This window comes from Daucus carota, chromosome 7, assembly GCF_001625215.2.
Source record: "Daucus carota subsp. sativus chromosome 7, DH1 v3.0, whole genome shotgun sequence".
In the NCBI taxonomy this organism is placed as follows: Eukaryota; Viridiplantae; Streptophyta; class Magnoliopsida; order Apiales; family Apiaceae; genus Daucus; species Daucus carota.
The window spans coordinates 26,699,855-26,717,269 of NC_030387.2; the positions used below are offsets into that span (position 1 = coordinate 26,699,855).

The 17,415-nt window shown below is 35.8% G+C and overlaps 3 protein-coding genes across 8 annotated transcripts; 2 read left to right on the top strand and 1 right to left on the bottom strand.

Moving 5' to 3' along the window:
* Window positions 1-4,715: 4,715 nt before the first annotated feature.
* On the top strand, window positions 4,716-7,159 carry LOC108193623 (glycine-rich protein A3). 3 transcript variants are annotated; one of them, XM_017360360.2, is made up of 3 exons: window positions 4,716-4,874; window positions 5,948-6,282; window positions 6,637-7,159. In XM_017360360.2, exons 2-3 carry the CDS (start codon window positions 5,979-5,981, stop codon window positions 6,855-6,857), a joined length of 525 nt encoding a protein of 174 aa, XP_017215849.1. In that variant the 5' UTR covers window positions 4,716-4,874; window positions 5,948-5,978; the 3' UTR covers window positions 6,858-7,159. The 3 variants fall into 3 exon arrangements, with proteins under 3 accessions (XP_017215849.1, XP_017215848.1, XP_063937414.1); XM_017360359.2 differs by having other exon boundaries at window positions 4,782-4,944; XM_064081344.1 differs by lacking the exon at window positions 4,716-4,874 and adding an exon at window positions 4,969-5,023.
* Window positions 7,160-7,648: 489 nt separating this feature from the next.
* Window positions 7,649-9,540, bottom strand: LOC108194069 (pentatricopeptide repeat-containing protein At4g38150). 4 transcript variants are annotated; one of them, XM_017360970.2, is made up of 2 exons: window positions 9,386-9,540; window positions 7,649-8,875 (listed from the first exon to the last, which is right to left on the bottom strand). In XM_017360970.2, exon 2 carries the CDS (start codon window positions 8,814-8,816, stop codon window positions 7,806-7,808), a length of 1,011 nt encoding a protein of 336 aa, XP_017216459.1. In that variant the 5' UTR covers window positions 8,817-8,875; window positions 9,386-9,540; the 3' UTR covers window positions 7,649-7,805. The 4 variants fall into 4 exon arrangements, with proteins under 4 accessions (XP_017216459.1, XP_017216457.1, XP_017216458.1 ...); XM_017360968.2 differs by having other exon boundaries at window positions 7,649-8,879; window positions 9,386-9,539; XM_017360969.2 differs by having other exon boundaries at window positions 7,649-8,889; window positions 9,386-9,529.
* Window positions 9,541-10,445: 905 nt separating this feature from the next.
* On the top strand, window positions 10,446-15,831 carry LOC108193737 (AUGMIN subunit 7). Its single transcript, XM_017360546.2, has 9 exons — window positions 10,446-10,694; window positions 10,804-10,889; window positions 11,526-11,587; window positions 12,639-12,730; window positions 12,843-12,968; window positions 13,855-13,945; window positions 14,045-14,152; window positions 14,377-14,475; window positions 15,465-15,831. Exons 1-9 carry the CDS (start codon window positions 10,558-10,560, stop codon window positions 15,660-15,662), a joined length of 999 nt encoding a protein of 332 aa, XP_017216035.1. The 5' UTR covers window positions 10,446-10,557; the 3' UTR covers window positions 15,663-15,831.
* Window positions 15,832-17,415: the final 1,584 nt, after the last annotated feature.

A 17,415-nucleotide genomic window follows, 5' to 3' on the forward strand; every position in this document is an offset into this window, starting at 1 on the left:
GTGAGTTAAGTAGTTTCTTTCTCATTTTCTTCTTCACCGGTGTCTCAAGCGTTCTTGAGGATTGTGTCGACTATCAGGTATTCTTTGGTCTTTAATCTGCTGTATTGTTTATAGCTCATTTCTGATTACTGATTTAGTGATTGTTTTTTGACCTAGTGATGGAGTCATCTGGTTTGGTACTTGAGAAATTTGTGAAGTTTGTCACAGAGCACGATGTCTTATCCGATGATATGGTTAGTTTTGTGTCTCATTCCGTTGTCTTTAGATCGCTAAGTTCTCTTTTCCCATGTATCATACCCATTTTTGACATGCATTTTATTTCTAGCGTCTTTCACTTCGTTTTCGTTTGAAAAATGGTGATCATCTTGGTGAGAAAATTTGTTTAAAGTTCGGAAATGGTTATTGTCTGGAAGTGACCTATAATAAGTTTTTGGGGAAATTGCTTGGTGTTAAAACAATATATGATGATCTTGACAAATGGGATTGTATTTGTAAGAAATATGAAAATAAGGACATGAGTTAAATGTAGAGTCAGACCAACAGTGATTATAGTACTTGAAGATCTTCAAATTGGGCCAAGATATATTTGTTGGCTATATTTGCCAAGAAAATTTTCATGAAATGCTAGCAAGCTGTGTTCATCTAGGCCTAACTGCAAACTCTAGCCGCAGTCTACAGTCATTTACACGTGGGTGACGCCTCTCTTTTACAGTCATTTATTTTTACATACTCCTATTTTGCATTAAACCATTTGAGTGAAACATGCAAATAAATTAGCATATAAGAATGTGTGTACAGAACAATCTAAAACCAACACAATTCAAATATCCACCGCTTCAAAGTCTTATCTCTGGTCTCACATAACTCTCGTTCTCTCTGAAACTTTTCTCCTTTCTCCTTTCTCCTTCTTAGTTACTCTTCTTATTCTTCTAATAGACAAACAAGAAACTTTTTCATCATTTTTTTCTCATGGACAAACAAGAAACTTTTTCATCATTTTATTCTCATGGATAAACAAGAAACTTTTTCATCATTTTCAAGGAGAAGACAAATCAGTGGTGGTGGCGGCGGTGAGAGCTGATAGCGGGCGCGGTGGTGATGGTTTTGGTTGGAGAAGGAACAGTGGTGGTTGCGGGCGCAGTGATGATGGTTTCGGTTGGAGAAGGAGCGGTGATAGCGGGTGCGGTAGTGATGGTTTTGGTTGGAGAAAAAATCATTTCGGAAGTGCTTAGAAAGATTCAGTGTGTTTTCAACTTTTGCATCGTTCTCAAGGAAGCCGGAGCCAGAGTCAGAACCGAAGTCGCACCGTATAGTGCAATTGAGTCCTTGTATTAGACATTTGTAGAAGGAGACATTAAGCTGCGGGCATTCAACAGAAAAATGGGGGAGGGAACATTATTCAGATATGAAATATGATAGAACAAGGGTCGACAACAAAGAAGGAATGTACTTATACAAAGTTTGATCATGCAGTTTTTCTGTTAAGATCTCTCCGTTTAAAAAAAATTGAAAAAAAATAAAAATATGATCAAAGAGCTGTACAAAGGGTTTCACAAAGGTAAATCTAAGTTAGCAGTAGTCACTGAGCTTCAAGCCTTGTTTAGGGGTAAACCTCATTTGAGACAGAAAGTGAGAATTGAATGAAATGAATATATGGTAAGTCTCTATTACTTCATTAACTTTGAGTGATCAACTAGTTTTTCAAATTAAAGAAGAGTATTAGATTTTGAGGAAAAACAACAAACTCCGTAAAAAATTACATAATTTGAAAATGAAAATTTTGTTTTATGTGTTAGCATTTTAATATTGATCATTCTGATCAAGATGGACATGGCTTATTTATGTTGTGCAACGATAAATAATTACCATTGAAGAATTTTCCAATGGTAAATATTTATGTTGTTCAACGGTAAATATAATTTTCCAGATTAAAGTATATAAAAACATAAACACGAACTAGGTTTGTCGGTTGAAGAATATATGGAGTAATCTCGATATTATTCGCCACTATGTTGCAGTGTGCTAGCCTAGGAAGTATTGATCAAAAACAATATTATACATTTGTTAGTAGTGGTGAACTTAACACTAAAAATTCATTTGATAGCACCACTATAACAAAGAAACTTAAATGCACCTCTTGATATGAATCAACCAATCCCTATCAAAGTAATTTGTCAATGTAACAGAACATTTATGCATCAGGAGTGAAATCTGATATACATTTGAGTGGGAAAATAGAAATTTGGTATATAAAGTTCCATCTAGAACAAATGTTAGAATTGATTTTTGTCATACACTGAAAGCTCCACGTACATTCTATTATCTAACCAAAGATATATGAAACATCTTATTAATTATATTGCAAAACATCTTCAATTTGGTTTTTATGAGAAAAAAGAAAATGCGGCCAATCAAAATTGCACAAACCAAAAAAGAAGGAAGAACCGAATGACGAAGGATTTCAAAGAGTGAGACGCTAAGGAAGATGAGAAAATTCGAAATTATATTGTTATATGTAGTTTCGTTGTTGTTTAAGGGTGCTTTAGTTTATTTTATTACTTAATTTCATTATTATTCTAGAATGTTATTGCTATAAGTTTTTTCTTCGACATGTTTTTATTCCTTGAGATGTTACTATAGTTTAGTTTAGTTACAACAAGCCACTAGTATTCAGGTGAAAATCTTAGTGAAAAAACTTTTATATATGCTCTACCTTGTATGATAAAATCTGGGAGCTAACTACGTGATGTTAAAATATAGGGGCATTCTACTTGATTTTATTATCAAAAATTTCAATGAATTAAAATTCCCTGTTAGTCTAGGCTCCAGGCCTCCAGCCGTCGGGTGTTGACTCCAAGTGTCACTATTTAACGGCAAAAGACCTCTATCGTCATTTTGTGAAAAAATGGCCCTAACTGTCATTTCAAAGCGCAACTTCGTTTTGTGTTTTCAGTTGAAAACGCAACTTCAAGTCGTTTTTCCCTCACAAAAATCAAAATGCAACTTTAAGTCATGTTTTGAAGTGACAGCCGGGGTCTTTTTTTTCCAGAAAATGGCATTGAGACCCATTTGGCTTAAAATAATGGCTTTTTGAACCTTTTATTCCAGCGGTCCAGGTCATTTAAGTTATTGAGCACTCTGATGATATTAACGCTCATGGTACCACAGAAGTATTCATAATACACATACATTGACATTTTACTAAGACGAACATCCTTGTTAGTTTTATTTGCTGTTATGAACTTCCTTTCCAATTTATTTTTGTTTATTTCTTGTAATGACTCTTTACGTTGTATCTACCAATGCCCGCCTTAAAATTTGAATCATCATTCTCGGACAAAGAATCAATTACATGCGAGATTGGCATGCATTTGTGCTAATTCTCGCGTCCTCTGTATTCCACAACTCATACCTGGCTACCTAGATAATCTAGAGCCTACAATTCCCATATAATGCTTTCCAATTAGTCAAGAAAGCACACAACATACATTAAAGCAAATAGTTGAAAAAGATACCAATTTATATACAAATTGTTTGTTTCAGATAACAAGACTACATGATTTGAAGTTGCAAGAACTTGTTACAAGCTTAAAATGGTAGGTAAAAAGTATTTCCTCAACACATACAACCTTAAAACTCAAGAATGCTTCATCACTTGATTCATAGTGTACATAAACTTAGACTTTACAATTCTACAACATATATCATGACATTCATACTTATAAATCAAATTGGAAACATAATGATCTCCAGGATACCGTGGTCAATTTGAAAAGAGTGTCGTGATAAATAGTGTGACAATTAGTGTTACTTGAAAAGAATGTCACAATAAATATTCCCTCGTCCCTATTTAGTTATCCACTTTGTAAAAAATAATTGTCCACAAATAATTGTTTCATTTGCAATTTCAAAGCATTTTTTAACACATTTTTCCTAAGTTACCCCTAGATTCCATGTTTCAATATTTGACTTTACAATTACTCCCACCAATCTATGCAATAATTATGGGCAAATATGGAAACAAATTTTATGATTTAATACTCCTTAATATATGTGTTTTTTTTTTTGCAAAGGTCTAGTGTGTGCCCATGACACATGCTAAGCACTAAAATTTAGATGTTTTTGATTGATGTGTTTGTTGTAAATGCATGGGGTCCACCATTATTAAGGAGTGTAAGTCGATCAAAACAAGAGAAATTTATCAAATTTTGTGCTTAATGTGTGCCCATGGCATACTATAGGAAAACCGTTTTTCCAAGTGGACAAATAAAAAGAGACAGAGGGAGTATTAAGGAGCATTAGAATATAAAATTTGTTTCCATGTTTGCTTATGTATTGATAGGTGGGAATAATTGTAAGTCAAACATTGAAACTTGAAATCTAGAGATAAGTTACGAAAATATGTTAAAAAATGTTTTGAAATTTCAAATGACACGATTATTTAGGGACAATTTTTTTTATAAAGCGGACAACTAGATAGAAATGGAAGGATTATGTGTGTTTTTTACAAAATAAATAACTAAAAAAAAATTCTGTAAAAAAAAACTAAAAAGAGACGGATGGTGTAACAAAGTGTCGTGCGAGATATTATAACCGGCACCTTAAAGAACAATCCCATTCAGAAAAATCTCGATCTGCTCTTGGCGTGTTCAACCATTTTCAATTTTTAATTAGCACCATAAATATAAAATAAGAATCAATTCATTTTCTAAAAGACAAAAAGGGGAGAAAGGGAATAAAAGCATATATATTGTACATGCAGGGAAAAAGAAAAGAAATTTACATCAACGCGTAATCAAACGTGTTATCCATACATTACCCTTATATCTACACATCTTCCACCTATATATACCAAATCTTTGACTTCTCTACAGGTAATTTCTGTTGCTTCTATCCTAATTCACATACATAGCTCTCAAGAACATCTTTAAGTTTCGTATTTAGGTAAGCCTTGTCTTTGTTCATGATCTGTATGCATATGTTTTGTTTGTTGTTTGTGATCTTGAAAAGGGGTTAATTTTATGTGGGTAATTATTATTTTTAATGTATGTGCTAGTATTAATCTTTTTTGGATTGATGGTTAATGGATTTTGTGATGTTTGGTTGGGTGTTGTTAGGGCTTAATACATGCAAGAATTTTATTTTTAGCATGCCCATCTTTTGTGATCCTTGTTCTTGAATTGATGTGATATTTATGTGGTTTTGGCTATTGTATCTGTATGGGATTAAGTAATTTTTAATTTTATGAAGATGGTAGAGCGGATTGTATGTTATCCGTGTTTGTGCAGATTTCTTGATGATGATCATCATTAAGGAATAAACAAAAAAAGGAATACGATTTGCTTATGTTTCTCGAGAATTTTTGATCTTGTTTGTGCCCAAAAAGGGGAAGATGTCTTGTAGATTTGCTATGGAGAGAATTTTTATTGTGTCGATGACCAAATGATTAGATCACAAGAACTTCTTTATAACTTTATTAGGAGGAACTAGTACTTACAATTCTGATAAATGATGCATGTTGGATTTCTGACTGGTTTGATAATAACTCAGATTCATATGTTTTGATATTGTTTTTGCTATGATAATAATGAACCATCAAGTTTTTTTAAGTATTCGCCTCCTCTGTATCAATTGTAAAATTGTAGATGCACTCTGCAGAGTTCACCTTCTGTTTAATGAAAACGAAAAAGGGCATGATAGTTTACCTTCTGTTAAAGCACAGTATATGTTTTGGTTGCATATACTAGCTCTGTATGTAATGCTAATTGTAGGAATTTTAACAAACCTTAAAATGAGACGTGGATGATGGAACCACTTGCCTTCTTATCCAGTTTTTCTCGATGTGTGTGTTATAATACATATTTAATTGAAAGTTCTTATCCCTATTTGCTACTACTATCTTATCTGAAACCTGTATCTTCCTTTGCTCACTCCCTCTTATTTGCAGCTTTTTGTAGTTGAACCTTGCGTTTAGCAGAATGGATGGTGGAGATCATCATAACAATGACAAAGACAAAGACAAGGGTCTGATGTCATCTCTTGCTGGATATGCTGCTGGACACTACGGACAGCATGGACACTACCCTCCCGGGGCTTACCCTCCTCCTGGGGCATACCCTCATCAAGGATATCCTCCTCAGGGATATCCACCTGCTGGATATCCTCCACAAGGATACCCACCTGCTGGTTACCCTCCTTCAGGTGGATATCCACCACACGGATATCCTCCAGCTGGATATCCGCCAGCAGGTTATCCTGCTCCATCAGCTTCACATCATACAGGTAGATCTGCAACACTTTTGAAATTTCTATTATTCCGTAGTTGATTCTATAATTTTTTTAATAAGTGCTTGTTTGATTTTTATCAAGACAATATGATTATCTTACTTTTTGTTGTAAACCGCCATCTTCACCTCATTGATCAAGTTAAATTAAACTAAAGTAGTTCTGTATCGTTATCTTTCATTTTACAATTTAAGGGAACATATGTTTCATTTGCTAGATACCGACCCTATTAATTGAAGCATGAAAAAGGGGCCAAGGGAGTATGCTTCAATGTTCATTAGCATTTGTCATTATCTATTATTTTGTTCTTGTTTTAGCTAAATAAAAATATATCATTCTTGACTTTTTCAGGACACGGAATGGGCATGGGTGGAATGTTAGCCGGAGGGGCCGCTGCTGCGGCTGCTGCTTATGGAGCTCATCATCTGACACATGGCCATATGGGGCATCATGGATATTATGGACATCACGGAAAGTTCAAGCATGGCAAATTTAAGCATGGGAAGTTTGGAAAGCGCTGGAAGGGTGGCCATGGAATGTTTGGAAAACACAAGCATAAGTTTTTCAAGTGATCAATGCCTTTAAAGTATCTCCTGTTTCTGGAACCAGCTTTGACTTCACTTCTATTCTCAGTTCCTTTTCATTTCTTTGCATATTAGTATTGCAGGATGAGGATCTTATTACTTTTGCTATAATAACAGCTTCTGACTGGTGTTGCCTATGTATAAAGTCTATATAACAGCTATTGACTGGTGTGCTTCTGTGTAAAATCTAGTACTTACGATAACAGCTTCTGACTGGTATTTGTGTTGACTGGTATTTGTGTGTGTATGTGAATTGAGTTTAAATTGAAAGGTTATGTTTTACACCCCAATGTCATATTGATGTTGTTTATTGTGTCATTCTTGACCTTTTCGGGAAACAGAATTTGCATGGGTAAAGTATATAGAGTAGTACTCCCTCCGTCCCATTTTAGTTGTCACATTTGGTTTTGTGCCGGTCAAATTGACTAAAGTTTGACTGGAATTTATTAATATTATATCAATTGACAAAATAAAAAAAATATGTCAACGGAAATAACTTTTAATCTACTTTAAGATGTAATTTTCAGTGTTTTAAAATAATGAGTGAGTGACTTATAATATTTGGTCAAAACTTAGTCAATTTGACCAACAAAAATAGAATTGTGACAACTAAAATGGGACGGAGGGAGTATTTACTAAGAACATCACTGGAAGGTCAAGCATAGGAAATTTGGAAAGCGCTTGAATGGCTTCAACTTTGCTTCTTCTGATATGTTAATATATACATATTAAAAACTGAGTTCTAACAGAGTTATAGCACAAATAACATTATTAGATCAAAAGGCTAAATAACTGATATAATTGAAATTATGCACTCTATTCATTACAGTTCAGTTCCAAACGTTGATTCTTTTGCAGCCAAGAACACAACCTGAGTAAACACAAAAGATTTTGAAACTAGAACTAAACATCTTTTGTAAAAACTGTAAAGAAGTACTAGCATGACTTCCCAAGTATTGCATCCCACACCAACTGAGAGAATGGGCCTTTCTTGTCAAGATATTCTCGAACAGCTTTATCCTCAAAGAAGAAACTTTTCTCTTTCAGCATTCTAATCATATTTTGGGCTTCTTCCAGGCCTTTCTCCAGACAAAAGCAATCCACTAAGCCTGTGAAGGTAGCAAGATTAGGAGAATGGCCTGCCTCGAGCATCTCTACAGAAAACTGAAGGGCATCGTCCAAGTTCTTTGTTTTAATAAGACCCTGAATTAAGACGCCATAAGTAATTGCATTTGGTGTAATTCCATTCCCCTGCATTTTTCTAAATATGCGCTTAGCGTCATCCAGTTTGTGAGCCTTGCAGAAACCTTCAATGACGGCAGTGTATATTATGACTTCAGGAATGGTACCCTTCTCGTGCATCAAACTAAACAGTTTCATAGCTTCCTGGACCAGCCCATCCTGGCAGAGGCCGTGAAGCATTGAGACTGCATTGGGGATGAGGCCAGTCTCCTTCATTTTCTTAAAAATTTCATCCGCATCTTCCGGTTGGGACAACTCCATTGCTTGATCATTGTTATTGGTTTCAATTTTTGGAGGACTTGTGTTTTCTACTTTATCAAACCCCAGCTTAAATTTCTCAAGAAAATCTAGGTTAGCAGCTTGAGGTTTACTAGGTTGCTGAGGGCTTCTGCTATTGAATGCATTTCCAGCTTTATTAGAATCCATTCTTGTAGGCCCAGTGCCGCCACGGCCTTGGTTGAAAGTGCCTTGGTCAGCACCACCACGGCCTTGGTTGAAAGTTTTTCGCTGGTGATTGGGTTTTTCTGACCTCAAGGGCCTGTTAGGTATGGGATCTGGAGGCATTCTTCTGCCCTCTTGATTTGTGCTACTACTTCTAGCACCATCCTTACTGTAATTGGGTACAAAATCGCCACCGCGTGTGCTAAAGGAGCGTGCTAGAGAATCCAGGATGAAAGACCTTTTTCTAACTCTGAACATCATCATCACTGTCTCTTGACTGAATCACACACCTAGCTGAGAATTACTCCACGAGTAGGTGTTTTCTGTCTGGACAATACTACAGCAATGTCAACAAGGATAAACAAAACAAAACAAGAAACGCAAAGCAACATGAAACATAGGATAACAATGTACATTGCATAACAAAACTCAACGAAACAAAATTATAGCATTCAAACGCGAATGGGAAGCGGTATATCTTACATACTGTTAATTCTCCCAATTCCGCAACGCCTGCATCACTATTACAGATAGATATCATCCATAGTATAATAACATTTAATGGTAACAAGTAACAACAAGCACAAATAGGTCAATGGGGACTTCCAACAAACATGTGGTGCGCATTATTCAAACATTTGCTTCCCTTCCAACAAAAAACACCCATTTTTCAAAAGGACTCTAACCATCATTACTAATAGTATTAATCATCATCCAAACACAATAAGTTCAAAAATTGATCAACCCCTGAATTGAGCAAAATAGCTACGTGTTTATGCATATATATACACCAAAAGTCCAACACAAGCAAAATGGATATACGAAATAATTACCTGAGTCTTAGAGGGAGAGCTCTAAAGAGTGTAATTCACGGCGCCACCGTTGCAAAAACTATAATCTTTGCAGGGGTTTAGAAGGGGTTTGAGCCTTGTTGAACGCATAAAATAAAATGTAATCTATCAGTATAATTCAAATTATACTTGCAGAATAATCATGGATCTTTTTTATAGTGTGATATTTATATTTTTTATAATTTAAATTAAATTATTTTTTAATTTTTTATCATAAACTTAATATTGACTTAACTATTAACAGTGTTGTAAAAATCGGGAATTGGACTTAGTCGGTGAAGGCACCGTCCAGCGATTAATCGGATAATCGAGGATTAATCAGAGTGATTAATCGAATCATTAATCGTAATCAATTTAATATTATTTTTTAAATTATATATATATTATAATTTAATTATATATAGTATAAAATTTATAGTCATATAAAATCAAAAGATTAATGATTTTTTATAACACAAAACATGGTTTTATATACATATACAATTCCAGTCATCTCATATATAAACTTGAATTTGATTAAATCTGCGAAAGAAGATATTGCAAATTTGTGTAATTAAAGTTTAGGAGATAATATTGAAAGAGTGAAAGGTAATAAAAACAACTTTAATTTTTATGTTTTGTCAAATCAGTGCCTTTTATTTTATTTAAAATTGAATTTTAAATTTTAAAATTTTTTACTTTTTATTTTTAAATTTTTTAAATTAACTGATTTTGACCGACTTTTTCCGATTAATCCCGATTTTTGACCGATTAATCCCGACTTTTGACCGATTAATCCCTATTTTGACCGATTTTCAGAAAAAATGATTTTTTTCACCACTTAACGCTTAATTGGGACGGCGACCGACCAAACAACGATTAATCGGCGATTAATCCCGCTTAATCGCCGACTTTTAGAACACTGACTATTAATTATATACTTTCTCGTAATAAATTCATCACTTAAAAAAATATATTATAATAATAACTTATATACAGAATTTTAATCTGAATTTCGAATTTGGTACCAGAGAATTTTGTCACTCCAGCTGAAAACTGAACAGCAATACCAATACATACAGATACAGATCTATTCGAAAATAAAGTCTTTGAACCTCAGTTCTCCTTCAAGAAAAAGAAAAAAAATCTTGAGCTCGACAAATCTGTAATCTGCAATGGCGGCGAAGCAAATGGAGGAGATACAGAAGAAGTTGGGGACGAAATTGAATTATCCAAGGGCTAATGCTCCAGCTCAGTCTCTTCTCTTCGCCGGCATGGAGCGTTACGCTCTTCTCGAGTGGCTTTTCTTCAAGTTTCTCACTCGCTCTCTCTCTACAATTCTATATATCATCTCTCTCTCTCTCTCTCTCTCTCTCTCTCTCTCTCGATCTCATTTTGTTTGCTTGTTATTTGAATTCCAGGCTTTTAGGTGATAAGTCTCCGTTCTCGCAGCAGAATTTACAAGGCGATGGAATGGATCGTGATGAAGAAACCTCCCGTATTCAGTGTATTACTCTCTCTCTCTCTCTCTCTTTCTCCGTTTTACTTGTTTGATTTTGATGGCTGTGTAAGTGTCGACGAATATTTGTGATTGGGAACATGAAATTTAAATTCCAAATGAATTTCAAGTTCTTAAACAAGCAATCAAAAATTGTATAGATTTTGATTAGATTGGAAGTCATTTTGTATGCAATTATTCAAAAGTGGTTATGATTTAGGACCCGATTGAGTTAGTTTCCTTGTCATATACCTGGCCCATCTTGAAAACATAGTTAGTAGTATTACAAATATATATGATTCTACTGACATATGCATATGCAATTCTTTTGTTAGCCTAGTTTTATCATTTGAATGTATCAAGGAGTCATATTCAGTGTAAAAAGTTACATTGAGTCCTTGTATAGTTGTATGTATGAATGTAGATACAAACTTATGTATGAGTAATCAAAATTTTCAATTTGGTATATATTACATGATTGATTTAAAAGAAAGAAGCTTTTAAATGAAATAGCCTCGGACTCATAAATAACTCATTTTAGTGCTCTCTTAAATTCCTAGACATGTCATCTCTTCCAGCTTATGATGTATATTTTTCTACTAGTCTAAATATATATGATACAATGTGTACACCTTGACTTCGCAGATTTGGCCGAGATCGCAAAGTTTTTGGGTATCACCTCTACAGTAGATACAGAAGCAATTCAAGTGAGTTTTGTTTTCTCCTTAAAATGATGCAAGTTCCCATGTGTGGGAATTCTTGATATGTGAATTTGATCTGTCAAATTGTAGTCAAGTTTCATGAAATTGTCCCCATGCTTTTACCATTCCAAGTTCTTATTGCTTTTGTGTTCTAGACAGTGTCCTATTATGTCTTATGCATTTTTACTCCTATTTTTGGATACTCATGTATTATACTTACTCATAACTACTTGTGGTTCAACGAAAGGCTATCTCTATGACTTGGCATGTGGGCCTCTAGGATGAAGACTGAGATAAAATGTACACTGTAATAGGATCCACATCATTAAACTTACTGTGTACATGTTATTCGGAGTTCCTTTTTAATTAATATCAGTGATTGTGTTAGCTGCTTCTAATTCTTTAAATGTACATTTCTTGGTGTTCTGTAAGTACATATTATACGACATGTACAATATATATATTGATAAGCCTGACGTGTTTCCTATTTATCGTAAGTATGAACCATGTAGTTCTATAGTCTTCTGATATGCTTTTTCTTGCTCAGTTTCTTCCATATGGAAGCACTTGTAGCACAAATCCTCCCTCCAGAAAATGATATATAGTACTGTATTGGTCAGAGAACATGTGCCAGGAGTATCTTAAATAAATTTTTCGAACAGAGTGACTGTATATCGTTTCAGTTTTGGTGACCTAATATTGAAAATATTTCTCAGTTAATCCATAAGAAAGATCCCTGTGCTAAGAGCATAAGAGTTAACATATGTTCTGTATACCAAAAGTATTGGAGTGCCTCTATATTCTTTCGGTGTAAGTAATAGAACATTGTTAGTACCTTAACCCCATATGGTAGCCATCAATATAATGAGGTCACGTATAGTTATAAATTTGTTGATCGTGACTAATTTGTAGATATCTATTGTTCATAGTGTTTTAAACACGTTATTTCTGACCTATCTACTGAGTGTTTCATTACTCGTAGTCATAATACATAGTATGAATTCTTGTTTCTTGAATGATGACTATAACGTATTGGGATATGAAATTTATGTCACAGGGGCGAGGGAGCTACGAAGATCGTACAGAAATGCTTCGCCTTATAGTGGATCTTGTTGAGGCTAGCATATATGCTGATAATCCTGACTGGAGGTTGATAGAATTTATATGTTCAATGAGTTTGCTCTACTAGGATAGAATATTTAGTTATCTTTCGAAAAATTTTAGCTAGCGTACTCCTCATCAGATCCTTTTATTGCTGTAGTGTTGATGAACAGGTAGCAAAGGACATACAATTAATAGATTCTATTGCTGAAAAACAAGCTCAAATATTCTCAGAAGAGTGCAAGTTGTTTCCTGCAGATGTGCAGATCCAGTCAATATATCCATTGTAAGAACTCTTGTTTGCTTGCTTTCTATTCATGCAATGGTTATATATGTCGCCAATGTAGCTTATATTAAATCAGTTGTGTTCCTCAAGGAAGTAAGGGGTAAGACTTGATCATCTATCTTGGACTCTAGATAACTTTTCCCTTTCATACCTGTCCGAATCTTGCTGAGTTACAGGTAGCCCATGACTGAGATCGTAAAATAAACTATTCTAAGAAAATTATTTGACCAAGAGAAACTTCGTCAACTTTATAAGTTAAATTTTAGTATCTATATTTTTATGAAGACTAGCTTATATTCTGTGCGAGGCACGAGTTTTAATATATGTTATCTAATTATCTTTATTTTAATTTATAATTTTTCATAGATTTTCTGAAATAATTAGGTCTTAAAGATGTGTTCAAATTAGGAATGATTTTTAAATAATAGGTCTTGGATATGTGTTTAAATTACAATACTTATATGTGTTGTAGTTGGAATAGGTTGTCAAAATAATTGGGCCCATACATATGGATTTCAGAATAAGTACGAGTGTAGGACATGACGCCCAACGCCCGTAATATTAATTAAGTACTGAAGCCCAAATACCCGCCGACTACCAATCTCTTAATGTTTCGTCTTTAATAATATAGTATAGATTTGCCTTTACTTTCAATCTGAGACCAACTGTAGGTGTCGGTTTGTTGTTTCTTTGACATATAAATGGAACTCCTGCTCTACAATTTTTTTTCCTATGGTATAACTTTTTTAAGTGGTCTCCAGTTATAGCTAACTGACTGGTCTATGTTCTGAAAGTATAAACTTTTAATTCACAACTTCCGCAAAGATTACTATATCTTTGTACCAGATACAGTAACTTTCTTTCCATTACCGAAGTTTATTTGCAGGCCAGATATATCTGATCTGGAGAAACAATTATCAGATCAGTCCAATAGGCTTTCAAGCCTCCAAGAGATGGTTGATGACTTGGCATCCAAGGTAGATCTGCTAAGTGCAGTTACCTTTGGCATTAACTTGTATTTATATCCCTCAAGTTGATATTTGAAAATATGTTTTTTCTTGTATTTTTGCATCTAGCACGAATATAATCCTGAGGAGGATTATGTGGAGGTGGAATTGAAATTGCGGAAGCATTTGGAATCTTTTCTGGAAACTGCAAAATCCTTCAACGTCATTTACACCAAGGTATTGTTGTTTTCCTTGGTCATTTTAACCATGTAATGAAAATGAATTGATATATTCTAGACGTGGTTTCAAATTTTAGTTAGAAAGTTAAATCTTGTGTTCACATGTACCTTACATCTTGAAGTAATCACCTTCTGCTAGAGCCTAGATCAGTTAAAACCGTGTATTACTTTGTATTATATGCTATATGATCTGTAACAAGTTTAGATGTGTGTTATTCATAGGAAATTCGTCCATGGACACACATGATGGAGGTTCCACAATTGCATGGATTTGGACCAGCTGCCAATCGGCTCTTGGAGGCATACAAGATGCTTCTGAAGGTAGAAACTTTATATTGTATATATATGCTAATATGCTTTCTATGCTTAAATAGCCAGATACAGATAGTTTACAGGGATTTTTTTTTTTTTTTGAAACTTGAGTTCAAAAAATAAAAAGGATGTGAGTATAATGTCATATAAAACCTATCAGCATATGCTCTAATTTCTCAATTTCATAAAGATTTGTTAGAGACTTAGAGGGCAGATTCTAAGCTATAAACTCAGATTTGGTTGCCTGACCCTGATATGTTGAATGTCACTTCCACCAACCTGTTTCACATTACTAAAGACATTGTAGAATCAGTAACTCTCCTGTTTAATTCTACTTTTCAGATTCACTGATGTTTCATGTTTACATTTAAAATCAGATGCTGAATTACGCTATATGGTATATCATTATGTTATTATGTCGCACACTGTGTTTATATCTTATATATATGCTACATGTAGCCCACTGCCCAACTTAGTTAATACTTCATATGAGCTTGGTAAGGTTATATTTAAATTTTGAATACTTTCATCAGATATCTTCTATCACTTTATTTTTATGGGGGTGTTTGGTTCATGGTTAATGAGCTCGGTAAACGGGAATCGGAACCTTAATCCCATAACAAGTGTTTGGATTAGTTATTTGGTGCCATGGAATGGGAACCCCAATCCTTTTAGGTGGTTAAATCATACCCTTCCCACCCCTTGGGTTACCATATCATTCCCATTCCCATACCCTCCATTCCCATTCCTGATTCCCATTCCCAACCTCAATCCAAACATCCCCTATGTTTGTGCACAACTCATGTTGCTCTTAATTAATCTTTGCACACCTTGTGTTGAAATATGGCCCTTAAATAAAATGCAGTGAACAACATTATACTATTTGAGTTCTTTATATGCATCTGTTTATCAACAGTACTATGATAATCTATGAATATGGACCCACGTTCAATTTCTAAACTATTACCATCCTGTTTGTCGTACTCTGCATTTTACAGTTCCTAGGTAACTTGAGGAACCTTCGAGACTCCCATGCAGCTGTAGCAGTCGGAGCATCCGAGACAGTTGGCGGAGAGCCAACATCTGTAACAAGGATTATCTCGGAGTGTGAAGCTGCTTTGACATACTTGAATCGTGATCTCAGCATACTCTCGGCCTCCATTGCCCGGGAACAAGGAGAGGAAACCACATATTGATCACAACTGTTGTTTAGTCCTCAGTAGCGCCATCCAGGGATATTCAAATTTTTTTAATTGCAGACTTTTGGGTTGATTGTAGAATAATTAACAGTAAACTGTTATTTTTGGTTTGATTGTATGATTAGCATTTTTTAAAATTGAATGTGCTATATTAAATTTTATATTACCCTTTGGTGCAAATAACGGAATTAGCAAACAAAGAGAGGGAAAACATAATATCCATAGGACAGCTTACTATTTCATTTACAACTTGAGATTGATACAATCGGGAACAATGATCTTCTCCTAAAAACTGAAGTGAATTTGTATTGTATCTAAAAACTGTAAGCCACGTGGCAGTAGATTTAGATCAGGTGTAAAAGAAGAGATCATCAGCCATGTACTGATCTTCCCTCCTGGACTCTTTCTTCACCTCATCGTTGCGCTTGGATTCTGAGATTACCTCTACCCTCATCAACGGCTCGGATTGATCTCCTTTTGAACCCCTCACCAAATCAGACGGTTGGGAAGGCGCCACGTCAGCTGCATTACTTTGATCTAGCTTTCTCCGTATACTCACCGGACAGAAAATATCTTCTCCTTCAACGGCGAGAAATACGGCACTGTCACCGCCGTCGGGAACTTCCGACAAGCAGCGGACAGCTGATTCATCAGGGGACGAAGCCAGTAACGGACTCTCGCCGGCATTTTCGTCGCCACTTGCAATCGGAGACGGCGATTGACTTGACTCTCTGCCGACATTTTCATCTTCAGGATAATAAATCGGCGTCGGAGAAGGAACTGATTCCGGAGATTCAACCAGAGATGCAAAGGATTCAGAATCTGGCGATTGAGCCTGCGAAATCGACGAAACTCCGGTCGAATCAGACGGAGAAGGACTGAACACATGAGCTTCGCTGCTAAAAGCAATCTCCGGCGGCGGAATAACAACGACGTCGTCTAAACTTCCCAAAATAGAGATGACTACAATCCAGCGATTATGATAAACCTCTGTGACATTGATCTCGACTCCATTAACCGTCACACGACCTTCATTCTCTCCCAACACAATCGACTTATTCGGACTCATCGTCTCCATCACAGTCCCGATCGGAATCCTAGAAATCTCCGTTAATCTCATTCGCTTCTTAATCACATGATGACTGAAATCGTAACGGAATCCGTTACTAACAGAAAACAGACTCGCATCCGGAACAGCGAACACCGTAACGCCGTTAAGTCTCATCAACTCCCGGCGTTTGATCGCCATGGCAGTACCTACAACAGTGAAGCCTCTACGTTTCAAAGCCCTAATTGAATGATCAAGAAAGATCCGATCCACGTGCGCTTTGATCCTGGCCGCCGGATGCTTGATTCCAGAACAGGTGGAAGCAGAGTTGGGATCGAGAACACCGTCGATCCCGTGGACGGTGAGATGATCGTCCACGTAGAGATCAGGTTGTCGGATCTTGACGGAGAGGCTCCGTTTCTTGTCAACGGCGATGGTGACATCTCCGTTACTCTTCTTGAACAGAAACAAACAGTTTTCTCCGGAGAGCGTCCGGAGCTCGGAGTTATCAGCAATGGACGAGAGATGCTGGTACGAGAGCGGCGCGTTGAGAGTGTGGTAGAGCAAGAGCGGCAAGGAGGCGCGTGGCGGAGCGTGGAGATAGGTCTTGGCGGCGAGGAGGATGGCGAAGTCGGGAGGAGCGAGAACAGTGCCGGTGGCGTTGAAGGAGGGGGAAAGGAGAGCGGAAGCGAAGAGAGAGTA

Coding starts and splice junctions, on each gene's coding strand:
- LOC108194069 (XM_017360970.2), bottom strand. CDS start 8,816: ATGATGATGTTCAGAGTTAGAAAAAGGTCTTTCATCCTGGATTCTCTA.
- LOC108193737 (XM_017360546.2), top strand. CDS start 10,558: ATGGCGGCGAAGCAAATGGAGGAGATACAGAAGAAGTTGGGGACGAAA. Junction 10,695..10,803: donor CTCGAGTGGCTTTTCTTCAA/GTTTCTCACTCG, acceptor TTTGAATTCCAG/GCTTTTAGGTGATAAGTCTC. Junction 10,890..11,525: donor AGAAACCTCCCGTATTCAGT/GTATTACTCTCT, acceptor TTGACTTCGCAG/ATTTGGCCGAGATCGCAAAG.
- LOC108193623 (XM_017360360.2), top strand. CDS start 5,979: ATGGATGGTGGAGATCATCATAACAATGACAAAGACAAAGACAAGGGT. Junction 6,283..6,636: donor ATCAGCTTCACATCATACAG/GTAGATCTGCAA, acceptor TGACTTTTTCAG/GACACGGAATGGGCATGGGT.